Source organism: Taudactylus pleione, unplaced genomic scaffold (assembly GCF_031769625.1).
Source record: "Taudactylus pleione unplaced genomic scaffold, aTauple2 ptg000205l, whole genome shotgun sequence".
NCBI lineage: Eukaryota > Metazoa > Chordata > Amphibia > Anura > Myobatrachidae > Taudactylus > Taudactylus pleione.
In genome coordinates this window covers 4750364-4764628 of record NW_028284607.1, presented here as the reverse complement: position 1 = coordinate 4764628, position 14265 = coordinate 4750364, and the positions used below count along the sequence as shown (strand labels likewise).

The window sequence follows — 14265 nt, the reverse complement described above, 5'->3', positions numbered from 1 at the left end:
AGATTCAACATGGTGTAAAGCAATATTTAATAATTTCACATATAAAAACCATAGAAATTAAAAAATACATACTCAGAAAGCGTACCGAAATAAGAATAAAATCATAACCTGACATGACAATCTCATTATAAATCAGCAGCGTACCAGAGTGAAACCTTAAATGAATCAAACGTGTCCAGAATTAACGGGATCCTTCAAGGGGTCCATTTTGATGGTTCCCTCAGGCAACTAAATGACAGCAGGCTGATGCACTGGTACCAATTATATGTATAACCCCTTTTTTATTTATTTATGATATAGCGTGGTGCAATCTACTACTGGAATCCATACAAAGAAGTAAAGATAAGTTGTTTTGTAATAGCGCTCTTTATAAATGTGCAAATATTGCTGGTGCCAGTGATGTAAATTGAACCCACTATTTTTCCAACAAAATTATCTGCCAACAGGACTAGAAATAGCAGCAAACTCTCCATGAATGTGTTAGGATAACGAATCAACATGCTATATACATTGAGTGGCAAATGGCCACCAGGTGATTTTATGCTAAGTAGCTGTTCTGCAGATAATGCTGACATAGGATGTTTGATTCTGTATGAGAACGGAAAGGCAACTATGCAGAGACTAATAAAGTGCATCACTTATGAGATAATGGCTAAACGACGTGATCTGACGGAGTTTGAACGTGGAATGATGGTTGTCGGTTCCTGTTTGATATAATGTTACCATAATTCATAATGCTTAATGTAATATATTAGTATGTTTCTTCCTTAGTATGTTTTGGCTCAGTTTGTTTGTTATACTGATTGTGATTAGATAATATTATGCCAATTATAATCTTTTGCTATCAGTCGTTTTAATTTGATGCATAACGTCCATCACAGGTATAGTTGCCCAATCGATTGATTACCACACTTCCTATTTTGTCTTTTACTGTTCCTATAATAAAGGACTAAATAAACACTGAATGTTTGGTGAAAGACCATCTCTCTGATGAAGCCTGGCATAACAAAATACCTTGGAATGTAGCTGGGTATTCATTATTCACTTCAAATAGTCAACAGCAATAAAACATATTGAGTATACTGTTTGCTCTGTAAAGCCCACCTGTTGTTATGCTAAAGTGATCTTATACTGTATCTTCTATTTATGCACTTTTTGCTTTAGATATTGGTCTGAACTCTGACCCCTCCCACCAGTGTCAGTGAGGTCACTTCCAGAGAGTTTTGGCATAACACACATCTACAGTTTCCAAACACTTCTGTTTTTTCCCCATACTTACTCATCAATTACCACCACAAAACACACACTCCTGAAAATCAACCAGTAGCAACTTTGCAACATTAGCAACAACCAAAAATGTCTAACAGTATAGAAGAAAGGAAAAAGGCACACAGGGATGCACAGGCCACATAAAGGCTCTGTAGAGGAGAAAAGGTGAGGATGTCCCAAAAAGTACAATAGTGAAAAAAAAGTAAATGCTAATGATAATCCTTATAATAAAATCAAATGCTGATATGAGAAATAGATGAGAGAGAGGAGAAAAAGGGAGCGCTGAAGAGAGAGAGGAGGAAAGAGAGCAAGAGAGAGAGTCATCTAGTGGATTTCTATTCCTGTGTTATAAATTGACAGAGCTTTGTATTTTAATTAGTACAAAGTGTATGAACTGATGGCGGAAAAAGCTGAAATGTTGCTCGATAGCAAATGGATAGCCACATTTTCTCTGTCCCTAATTCAGATTAAACACCGTACTTATTAACTAGTTCCAAAATATAATAATCTGGGCTTCAATCCGGCAAAAGGTTTTGAATATACTTCTAAATCCATTTTGAAATTGCCTTTTATTTCAGATCGCTGAAGTCATTAATTACTGCTGTGACTTTCTAATTTCGTGGGTGGATGAGGAAAATGTTGTGGAGGTGTACAAGCTGGCAGAGCTCTTCCACCTGAGTCATCTTAGTGAGCAACTGGACTCATTTGTGCTTAAAAATTTTATCACATTCTCACGCACCCAAATATATAGGCAGCTTCCACTAGAGAAAGTGTACTCTCTGCTTAGCAGCAACAAATTGGAGGTAAGATAAGAAAGATCTTTCTGCTTTTCCACTACATGGCTGTACCTATGACTAATGCTTTCTTGTATGGTAACACCACTTACTAGGTACAATATTATGGGCAGCATGCATGGCATAGTGGTTAGCATTGTTGCCTCACAGCAATGAGGTCATGAGTTTAATTTCTGGTCATGGCCGATCTGTGTGGAGTTTGCATCATGGGTGCCTAACCAGTGCCTAACAACATATAAAGATGAAGATGTGAGTACGGCCCCTTGTGGAATATATATATATATATATATATATATATATATATATATATATATATATATATACAGTCAGGTGCATAAATATTGGGACATTGACAGAATTTTCATATTTTGGCCTCTATTCACCACCACAATGGCTTTGAAATGAAACAAACAATATGTGCTTTAACTGCAGACTTTCAGATTTAATTTGAGGGTAATTACATCCAAATCAGGTGAACGGTGTAGGAATTACAACGGTTTCTATATGTGCCTCCCACTTTTTAAGGGGCCAAAAGTAATGGGACAAACGAAACAATCCTAAACCTAACTTTCGCTTTTTAATACTTTTGTTGCAAATCCTTTGCAGGCAATTGCAGCCTGAAGTCTGGAACGCATAGACATCACCAGACGTTGAGTTTCATCCCTGGTGATGCTCTGCCAGGCCTCTACTGCAAATGTCTTCAGTTCCTGCTTGTTCTTGGGGCATTTTCCCTTCAGTTTTGTCTTCATCAAGTGAAATGCATGCTCAATCGGATTCAGGTCAGGGGATTGACTTGGCCATTGCATAACATTCCACTTTTTAGCCTTAAAAAACTCTTTGGTTGCTTTTGCAGTATGCTTCTGGTCATTGTCCATCTGCACTGTGAAGTGCCGTCCAATGAGTTCTGAAGCATTTGACTGAATATGAGCATATAATATTGCCCGAAACACTTCAGAATTCATTCTGCTGCTTTTGTCAGCAGTCACATCATCAATAAATACAAGGGAACCAGTTCCATTGGCAGCCAGCCATTACACTACCACCACCATGCTTCACTGATGAGGTGGTATGTTTTGGATCATGAGCAGTTCCTTTCCTTCTCCATACTTTTCTCTTCCCATCACTCTGGTACAAGTTGATCTTTGTCTCATCTGTCCATAGGATGTTGTTCCAGAACTGTAATGGCTTTTTAGATGTTGTTTGGCAAACTCTAATCTGGTCTTCCTGTTTTTGTGGCTCACCAATGGTTTACATCTTGTGGTGAACCCTCTATATTCACTCTTGTGAAGTCTTCTCTTGATTGTTGACTTTGACACATATACACCTACCTCCTGGAGAGTGTTCTTGATTTGGCCAACTGTTGTGAAGGGGTTTTTCTTCACCAGGGAAATAATTCTTTTGTCATCCACCACAGTTTTTTTCCATGGTCTTCCGGGTCTTTTGGTGTTGCTGAGCTCTCCGATGCGTTCTTTCTTTTTAAGAATGTTCCAAACAGTTGATTTGGCCACACCTAATGTTTTTGCTATCTCTCTGATGGGTTTGTTTTGATTTTTCAGCCTAATGATGGCTTGCTTCACTGATAGTGACAGCTCTTTGGATCTCATATTGAGAGTCGACAGCAACTGATTCCAAATGCAAATGTCACACTTAGAATCAACTCCAGACCTTTTACCTGCTTAATTGATAATGAAATAACGAGGGAATAGCCCACACCTTTCCATGAAATAGCTTTTGAGTTGATAGTCCCATTACTTTTGGCCCCTTAAAAAGTGGGAGGCACATATAGAAACCGTTGTAATTCCTACACCGTTCACCTGATTTGGATGTAATTACCCTCAAATTAAATCTGAAAGTCTGCAGTTAAAGCACATCTTGTTTGTTTCATTTCAAAGCCATTGTGGTGGTGAATAGAGGCCAAAATATTAAAATTCTGACAATGTCCCAATATTTATGCACCTGACTGTGTGTGTATATATATATATATATATATATATATAATTATATGAGCGATTATAGCACCAAGATGGTTTGGGTGTCAGCTCATCAGTAATATAATAACAATGGTGATTTGTTATTAATACAAATGTGTGAATATCGGAACTGATGTAAAGTGCTCAATGTGCTAATATGTGCAATATTGCAAAAAGTATAAATAATAATAAAATGTACAATCCCAGAACATGGGTAAGTGTGCAAAATGCAATGTAAAGTGCGGAGCGTGCATAAACGTGCAAATTATAGTGCAGTTCAAATACCAATGCCCATAGAAAAATTGGATACAAAGGCTATGAGAATATAAAACAAATGGGAATTTAATTACAACCCAAAAATACCCTAAACATATAGGGCAATATACATACAATAAATAAATATAAATAAAAAATTGCCAATATTAGATGTTAAAAAATAGCATAAAATAGGAGGAATGGAAAGTGGCTTATCTGAATGTATAAATAGGTAAGTTCATGGAAGGTGGAACTAGGAGTCTCCAACGCGTTTCGTCCAGTTAATAGACTTCTTCAAGGGATGTATAATTCCTGTGGGGTATCTGGTACAAATACCCTCTTAGTAGGACAAACTGGGAGGTGTTTAAGATTAGATGTGACATCACTTCCGGTTTTCGTTAAAATGTATATGTGTTTTATTGTGAGAAAGATAAATTCTATATTAGTCAGGTGCTCTGGTTACTAAATAATGAGAAATCGCAATGTTTACTAAAAATATATCCGTGTATTCAGTCTTTTATCTTTATGGGAATTCATGTGAGTCATCACGTGATGTCCCTGGGCGTCACGTCATCTCCGCCCATCTAGCTACTTCCTGTACAGTACTTCCGCCCTTCAGGCGCGGCTTGTTGAAGTCTTCTCTGCTTAATGGAGATACACTCGTGTGTTACTTCCGCCCAAAGGTTGCGGTCAGGTGATCGATGTCGGCCATCTTAGTACTCGATCAGGTACCTAGCGGTGGCCATCTTGGTACTCTTAATTATATACATCTTTGTAGTCCCTTGGTCCGCAAAGTTCCATTGGTTACTGTCAATGTCGCAATCTGATAATAGATAAAGTAATGAGCATACATCTTGAGATATAGGGATATGGCCATCTGTGGATAGTTATCCTACATGATAAAAAAGATGGTATTAAAGTTTATATCCACATAATTAATGAGTTGCAGGTTCTCATATTAATATATTTGACATATAGATGTCATTCTGATGTAATTATAACATATATATATATATATATATATATATATATAACACACACACAAGTGTGTGTGTACATATAATATGTGCATATATCCAGCAGACAGAACCACACAGTGCATGTGTAGACTGATTGGTTCCGTCTGCTGAATGTTGGCCCTTGGGGGCAGACGGCGTACTTGTGTGTGGGTGATATGCACAGGTGGGTGTTATTGATTAATTGTGTCTGCTATATTAAGCCTATATTGTTGCTCATTTGTATGGCTGACCCTTGATGAAGGTGTACTAACACCGAAACTGCCATCAGCTTTGTTGAAATCCCACATCATAATGATGCCGACAAGTATTACCTATTTTTGATACAATGGCTTTGTGGGTGCCTTAATAAATACTTAAATGTGTTCATATAATGGTGGTGTGCTGGTCCCCCGTTGTAGATATAGATTTAAAGATCTATATTTGCAAGATCAGATCAAAGGGTGCCATCTCCTCGGGTAAAGTAGATGGTAGCGCTTCTCTAGCAGCAGCCGATTAATAGCACACCAGTCCATTGCCTTTGTAAAAGTACCCACATTTATTTTTATTTTGCAGCACAAAATAGAAAACAAACAAAAAGAAGTCCGGCACTAACTATAAAGAAGTCTCGAACGACGGGAAGATCTAATGTCCAACTCACACAGAACATCATTTAAACACAGCACTTACATAAAGCCATAGCATTGTCTCTTAATAGGTTGCCTGCTCCCCAGGTAGTGAGAGACTGCTCAGAGAAACTGACACACCTTTTATCAGCCTCTCACAGGTGGTCTGGCAACCAAGGCTGCTCATTACCTGGATAATTACCACACACAAGTTAAGAACATGGGAAATATATACCTTCCATCAACAACTTCCCCATTGCTTTTGTCAAAATATAAATGAGGAGTGTGCCCAGGATTTACATTATTTATTTACACAACATCCTTTGCAAAGGCTGGCAGCTTGCTCCTGATGGCTGTGGCGGAAATGGTCCTCACTGCAACCTCCAGGGCATCCACACACAATAGACTGCTACTGTCTTTCCTCCCTCCTCCCAGCATTCACCCACCGGAGAGAGACCGATGCAGCAGCGCCAACTTGAAGGGTGATGATTGATCTCATCATCCTTTATTGGAACTGATGACGCCTTTGCGGCTTCCCCTCTGGCGCCCCCACCTCCCTCCGTCACTGCATCAAGGCATCTTCATTCTATGACCCGCGACACATAATAAATCATTACAATGCTGCAGGCCCCCTTCAGTGGGGCGAGCCCTGGTACAATACACCGGCTCTCCGCTGCTAGTTCCGCCCTTGTGTATGGCATCTGACAAAAAAAACATAACCCTAGTGTGTGTCTCCATGAGATTGGAAACATTGATTGTAAGCTACACTGGGGCAAGGACTAATGTGAATGACTGAAATATTCTCTGTAAAAAGCGCTGTGCAATATGTGTGCGCTACCTAAATAACTGTTAATAAATACATTTTAAACATGTAATAGTAAAAGAAGGCATATACACATGTAGGTAAAGATTTAAAAAGCTAGATATACAGTATAAATATTCATTGGGATATGGAAGATGGAGAAAATAAACTGTGAGGGTGGATACCGTTACTGACAGATACTGATTAGTGAGTGCATTATCGCCACAGCAGAGAGAAGAGTCTAGGTTGAGAAGTGAGAGTAAGGAAGTTTTAAGGATTAAGGAGTTTGTGGATTTCACTGAAAAAATAGGTTGAATGACTGTGACTCATAGCATACACCATATGATCCTATCTGTCTTTCAGGTGGGATCTGAAAATGAGGTTTATGAAGGAGCCTTACTTTACCACTACACTACCGAGCAGGTTGAAACGGATCAGGTGAGCCTGTCGGAGTCTCCAAAGCTACTAGAAACTGTGCGCTTTCCCCTAATGGAGTGGTCGGTTCTACAGAGACTGCATGACAAGCTGGGGCCATGTCCTCTCAAAGTGACAGTATCCAATGCTCTGGAATATCATAAGAATGAAACCATGCAGCCAGTGCTACAGGGGCCCCACACGCAATTGCGCTCTGAGTTCAACTGCGTGGTGGGCTTTGGCGGTATGTACTCTGCCCCTTATACAGTACTCAGTGATCAGGCCAAATATTTGAATCCGCTAACCGGCGAGTGGAGGCCGCTAACAGCACCTCAAGCTCCTCGCATGTCTAATCAAGGCATTGCAGTGCTCAATAACTTTGTCTACTTGATTGGGGGTGACAACAACGTGAGGGGATACCGTGCAGAAGCACGATGCTGGAGGTGAGGAGATTTCTCATTATTTAGCTCAGCCCTGTACTGTAATCTATACTAATATAATAAGAATGTTGTGTCTGTCCATTTGTTCCAAGTTGGCACAAAAACTACTGAACTGATTTTCATGAAAACTGCATCATTTTTTACTCCTCGAAATAACCTGCACTTTGTTTCATCTTGGTCCGTCAAATTAAAGCTGAACAATAACAAAAACAAAATGTATTGATATCATCAATGCAAGAGATAGGGGTGGCACCATGCATACGGCTGGTAAGAGGTGGTGGGGGGAGGAACTTTGGGCCAGCATTCACTTGACTAGGTTAGGCTACATAGCAGTCTGTGCATGGGGCACCCAGTGACATTGGTGTGAGTGGTGGGTGAAGGAGCTGCTGGTCACGTGGGACACTCCCGCAACATGGCCCCTACGCCAAGCAATACAACTAGAACACCTCAAATTAAAAAAATGTTGGCAGAAGCCATTTCATCATGTGCAAAGCCGTGGGCAACAGCTAGTGTTTTATAAATGTTATTAAGAAAACAAGTAAAATAAATACACTTTTATGGTTACCTCTGATTTCTGCCAATTTACATAAAAAACATTAATTAGGAACTCTTGTATGTATTTGAATCTCACAACTGAAACAAAGGTGATCTAATTTGAAAATGTATATTTTTAGCAATGTAAATGCACCTACACATAGACAATAAGTAATATGAGTGCGCGCATTTCACCCATGTCATTTTTTGTGCTGACTCCTGTCTTCTGTGTCCTTCAACGAGTCCCAAACTGGATTGTATGCATGGTACAGTATCTTATATAAGAGCAAGTCACAATCTGATAACACAGCAAATACAAGTAACAATTAATGTCGCTAAGAAGATGGTCACAACTACAGTACAGCGAACAGCGGACAAGCCTAATAGAAGAAAAAGTGTCCATTTAGCCTAGAGTAATGCTAAGTAATAAATCAACATAAGCCATCCACAATTTAATATCTCTGATCTCCACCACAGAGTGGTTAGGGTCAGGTATGTCAACATGGTCATAATGTCTACGTTGACATCATGTAGACAGCGATGAATGTCGACCTATCGTTCCTGGATACTTACCTGCTTCCAGCAGCTGCAGTGGTGTCTTCCGGGTCTCAGCGGTCATGTGACTGTAACTTCCGGGTAAGACCTCCGATCCTTCGGCATTCAGTTGAGAATTTCTCCCCTAACCCCATCCCAACCCCTCCGCAGCCTAACCCTAACCTCTCCCCGCAGCCTAACCCTAACCACCCAACGTAGTCTAACCCTAATGTCGACATTCTGAGAATGTCCAACACGTTACATGTCGACATTTTAACAATAACATTATGACTACATCTTGTGTAATTAGGTTATTCTAGCTGTGTCATTTTCATGCAGTCCTTCATTTTAACAATTTTCACATAATGAATATGGGCCCTCATTCAGAGCCGCACGCAAGCGGGCGCACGTACGTTAGGCGTACGTACAAAAATATTTAAATTCAATGGCTCGCTCGTATTTTCGTTCGCATCTAAAATGCCTCCCAAAACTCTGACGACCCCTCCTCTAACTAACGAGCGTACGAAATAGCGAGCGTACATCCCCGAAATGGCTTGAAAGGAACGCACGCACAAGTATAAACAGGAAGTGGCCTTGTCAGATGTCGATTACCTGCTCCTTTATTCTGCCTACCTCCATCAATCGTATCATGCCAATCAATGTATCAATTAGCTTAATTGTTTGTTTTTTTTCAACACAATGCAAGAAACTTTACTCTTGTCTGTGTTTGTGTTTACCCGCAGAATACGTACGGATGAAACATTCGCTTGTATTGTTTAAAAAACATGTGAACCACAATTAAACAATTGTACTATTGCTGTGTATCCCCGCATATTTCCCTGGGTTCATTTCTTTATTTAAATTTGCTTACGCATGTCACTGCATCAAGCCTATCCTAACTCTCCATAGATTTCTGGCCCTGTCGAACACATGACTCATACACTAACCAATAAAATTGCTCCTGTTAATTTCCAAAATACATTAGCCAATCAGAAAATTTTTACACACTTTATCAAAAATGATTTTTAAGAAAAACACCATTGCCATCATGAGAGCCTCCGCATTCACCAGGCGTGAGCTGCTGGTGCTTACGGAGGTCATGGATCGCCGGATCACCAGCCAGCCAGAACCCATGACCAACCGGCAGAAGCGCTCCGCGTATGCGGAGGTACGGTCCCGCCTGCGGTCCTTTGGATCACGCCGCAACATCGGGCAGCTGGAGCGCAGGTGGTCCGACCTGCAACGGCGAACGCCCCGCTTGCTGGCATGCTTTCGCATGCAGATCCTGGCAAGTAAGTGTTATGTATTGTGGTTTTAATGTTTGTGTTTGTGGGGCAAACTGCGTGTGCATGTTTTCCTGTCTGTTCTATTTATTATTTGTACTCATATCTGCGTGTGCATGTTTTCCTGTCTGTTCTATTTATTATTTGTACTCATATCTGCGTGTGCATGTTTTCCTGTCTGTTCTATTTATTATTTGTACTCATATCTGCGTGTGCATGTTTTCCTGTCTGTTCTATTTATTATTTGTACTCATATCTGCGTGTGCATGTTTTCCTGTCTGTTCTATTTATTATTTGTACTCATATCTGCGTGTGCATGTTTTCCTGTCTGTTCTATTTATTATTTGTACTCATATCTGCGTGTGCATGTTTTCCTGTCTGTTCTATTTATTATTTGTACTCATATCTGCGTGTGCATGTTTTCATGTCTGTTCTATTATTTGTACTCATATCTGCGTCTGCATGTTTTCCTGTCTGTTCTATTTATTATTTGTACTCATATCTGCGTGTGCATGTTTTCATGTCTGTTCTATTTATTATTTGTACTCATATCTGCGTCTGCATGTTTTCCTGTCTGTTCTATTTATTATTTGTACTCATATCTGCGTCTGCATGTTTTCCCTCTTTTTATGAATTTTTAATTCTACTGCTATTTTTTTTTGTTTGTTTTTTTTTTTTTTTTTTTTGTTTGTTTGGCCGGATTTGTCCATAAACTAAACGCAATTTATTTGACATATTTTAGGGGGACAGCCAAGACTCCGCCGTCAACGTCGGCGTTCCCGCCCACTCTCCCCAACCCCCAGCCAACACTCCACCCCAAATCTTTCGCCTATTCCCCACTCCTCCCCATCCTTCCCAGACCCTCTCCCGGAAATGTCGGGACTCCTTCCCCTCCGTCCCACTTCCCCCTCTCCTCCACCCACCCCTCTTCCAATTACCCCCTCCCCGGAGTCCAGCATAACTCCGCCCCATTCTTTGGGGAATGACGGATCCTCCGAGGAGGATCATGGAGGTTTTGCCGGAGCTCCCGATTTGTTTCCCGGTATGTTTTTTATTATTTTTTTTTAAAGCACAAACTGTTTGTATGTAATCATGTGTCGTGCCTTTCTTCGTGTTTTTGTGGCTTGACTTTTGTTGATTGTGAAGGTTTGCCTTTACCTCTTCCTGGTGATTTAAGCATACACATATCATACCTGTGGGAATTTGTACCTAGGCCTTGTATTTTTGCCAGCCCACCCTTTTTATTTTTGTTTTTGGGTTTAGGAGTGATTTGTTTTTTAATTAATGTTTTTCTGTGGAGTCCCTATTGTTGTATTAACCCACACACTTTTCTCACCCACAGAGGAACAGAGGCGTCGGCAAGAGGTGGCGGATGTTGTGGGGCAGATGCGCCACCATGTAATCGGCCTTCTGGTGGCCCTCGACCGGCTGTCTGGCCTCCTTCGGCATTAGTTTTTTTTTTTTTTGTTGTATTTTCCCAATAAAATTTTAAAGACAAATATACGTTGTGGCTCATTTTTAAAAACCAAAACCAAGATAGTTTAGCCTGACATAAGTTCCTGCAAGGATTTCCCTTTTTTAAAAGTTAGATTGTGTTTTGTCTTTGTATGTCAAACAGACACCAGAAACACATAACAGTAACAATGTAATTTCCCTTTTTGGGTGTAGTGTCAATTTCAGATTTCTACATTTTCCAGGTTCCTACTTGGTGCGCAAGCTGCTTAGGCCAATCTTACAAATCCCAAGGTTGGGCCAGGCTTCCTTTTGGTGTGGATTGGAAAGCTGAAAACATATTTCAGTTTTGCTCATCTGGCGTCAGTACTGGTTTACCCCTTAGTCAAATGTAACTTGTGTTAACCTGGTTACACTTGCTGTTAACGTCCCAAAAAAGGAAGACCATTTCACTCTTCAAACATTTATTCACCACATAATAGAGAAAACAAAGTGGTCACTCCCAAAAAAAATACACAGTGATAAATTCAAATACAACACATACCAAGAAAAAAATAAATAAAAACACAAAATCAAGAACTGGTTGACGAAGGACCATGCCAACATGATTCCACAAACATGGCGTTGCGATATGGGTTCCAGAATATATGCCCAAAAGGACCAGATCCAGGTTTGGTAAGGGTAGCAGGAAGTAGTGAGCGTTGGAGTGCCAAAGATTATGTGAACAAACAGAAGATGGTGAGAAAATTAAAAATAAATTAGATGTTTGCCAAAAAAAACAAACACATTAGGTATAAACACTGGAGTTTTGAACAAACTTACCTAAAAAATCTGGCCACCACATCATCGCGTATGGCCCCCCCACATACTGACCTTCGACCAACCTCGGGGGGGCCATCCTCAGGTAAGGCATCCTCTGGCTGCATTGGGACACCACTCCTTATGGCAATGTTGTGAAATATCCCACACAGGACCACAATTTTAGACACCATATCCGGCACATACATGAGCTCGCCACCAGAGCGGTGGAGGCATCTGAATCGGCCTTTTAAAAGGCCGATACAGCGCTCCACCACTTGCCTGGTGGCTGTAAGTGCGGAATTATACGCACTTTGTGGCCCTGGTGTGGGAGCCAAATAAGGAGTGAGCAGCCAGGACATGCAAGGGTATCCACTGTCTCCTGTGAACAAAAATAGACCACATCAGGAACACTGTGTATCAAGCTTAACATTGTTATGTACTAAAGGTCTCCACTTACCCAGAAGCCACGCATCACCAGCTTGTAGGTTGGTTAATTTCTGCCATATCCCTGATTGCCGGATGACGAAGGAGTCATGAGCACTTCCGGGTAATTTAGCATTCAGGGACAGGATCTGGAGGGAGGCATCACATACCACCATTACATTCAGGGAGTGATAGTGTTTCCTGTTTCTAAATATGGCCTCCAGCCGTGCTGGAGGCTGAAGTGGTATGTGAGTACCATCCACAACCCCTATGATGTGTGGGAAGCCAGCTATTTGGTAAAAATTGGCCTTGGCCACACTAAGGGCACCCATATCCAAAGGCATTTTAATAAAATGATGGAGGTGCTTGAAAAGTGCCTCCATCACTGCCCTCAGGATCCGGGAAAAGGAGGATTGGGAGATGCCCGCCACTATTCCGACCGTTGTTTGAAACGATCCTGAGGCACAGAAATGTAACACCGCCATAAATTGCGTCAGTGGTGGTATTGCTGTTGGACTGTCAATTTGCCGCTCAAGATCACTTTCTATTAATGAGAGAGTGTCTATGATGATTTTGGGAGGTAGACGGTAGCGTCTTAAAACCTCATCATCGGGCATTCCAAAAAGGGTGACACTTGTTCGAAATATCTGGGGCCTTGCATGCCTACGATGCCTACGCCTGGGACGAGTTTGAGGTTGGTCGTCTTCCGGGAGCAGGGCCAGAACAATTCGCCCCAGATCTACCTGAAATTCAAAGTTTACAATGTAAGGCTTTTGACCCACCCCAAAAGTAAGAAAAAACAACTTAGCTTTCTGATACCATCCATAGCTGCTTACATGCCGGGGTATTGTCATGATACGTATAAACTGTAAAAAAGGCAACAATGAGACGTCAAAAATTTAGAGGGTTTTTTTTTTGGTTAAAAATTGTTGCAAGCCAACACAGAAAATAACGGAAAAACACATTTGGCCATCGATGAAAACTACATTGCACACCGTACGTCAAATAGGGTTCAAATGGACCCAAAAAATGGAAAAGGGAAAAGCAAAACTGGATTATATGATGAATAAGCCGTCCAAAATGCGGTAAATTATTCGCAAATGCAAGTCACTACACCAACAGTCAAAAATGCGGTAAATTATTCGCAAATGCAAGTCACTACACCAACAGTCAAAAATGCGGTAAATTATTCGCAAATGCAAGTCACTACCCCAACAGTCAAAAATGCGGTAAATTATTCGCAAATGCAAGTCACTACACCAACAGTCAAAAATGCGGTAAATTATTCGCAAATGCAAGTCACTACACCAACAGTCAAAAATGCGGTAAATTATTCGCAAATGCAAGTCACTACACCAACAGTCAAAAATGCAGTAATTCATTCGCAAATGCAAGGCGCTACACCAACAGTCAAAAATGCCGTAATTCATTCGCAAATGCAAGACAAAAAATGGACTTACCCAACTCGAATATATAAGATGTCCTCAAAAAACTTCTTTGGGTCCGAAAACAAAAAAAAACTAAAAAAGATGAAATGAGTGTTAAACAAATTAACTAACCACAAAACAGAAGAATACACTAATTGGCCACAAATTTGAATGCACAAAACTTACCAAATCAGGAAAGGATGTTGAAAAAATGAAAAAAATGCGAACGGAAAAACCAAAGAAATG

General features: G+C 40.5%; 1 protein-coding gene across 3 annotated transcripts in view; it reads left to right on the top strand.

Moving 5' to 3' along the window:
• KLHL22 (kelch like family member 22) overlaps nucleotides 1-14265 on the top strand; it is a 59030-nt gene that overhangs the window by 19405 nt on the left and 25360 nt on the right. For all 3 annotated transcript variants that reach the window (XM_088477866.1, XM_088477865.1, XM_088477867.1), the window contains exons 4-5: nucleotides 1848-2072; nucleotides 7075-7568. In XM_088477866.1, coding sequence (XP_088333992.1) covers nucleotides 1848-2072; nucleotides 7075-7568 — 719 coding nt within the window. The remainder of the gene's footprint in view (nucleotides 1-1847; nucleotides 2073-7074; nucleotides 7569-14265) is intronic.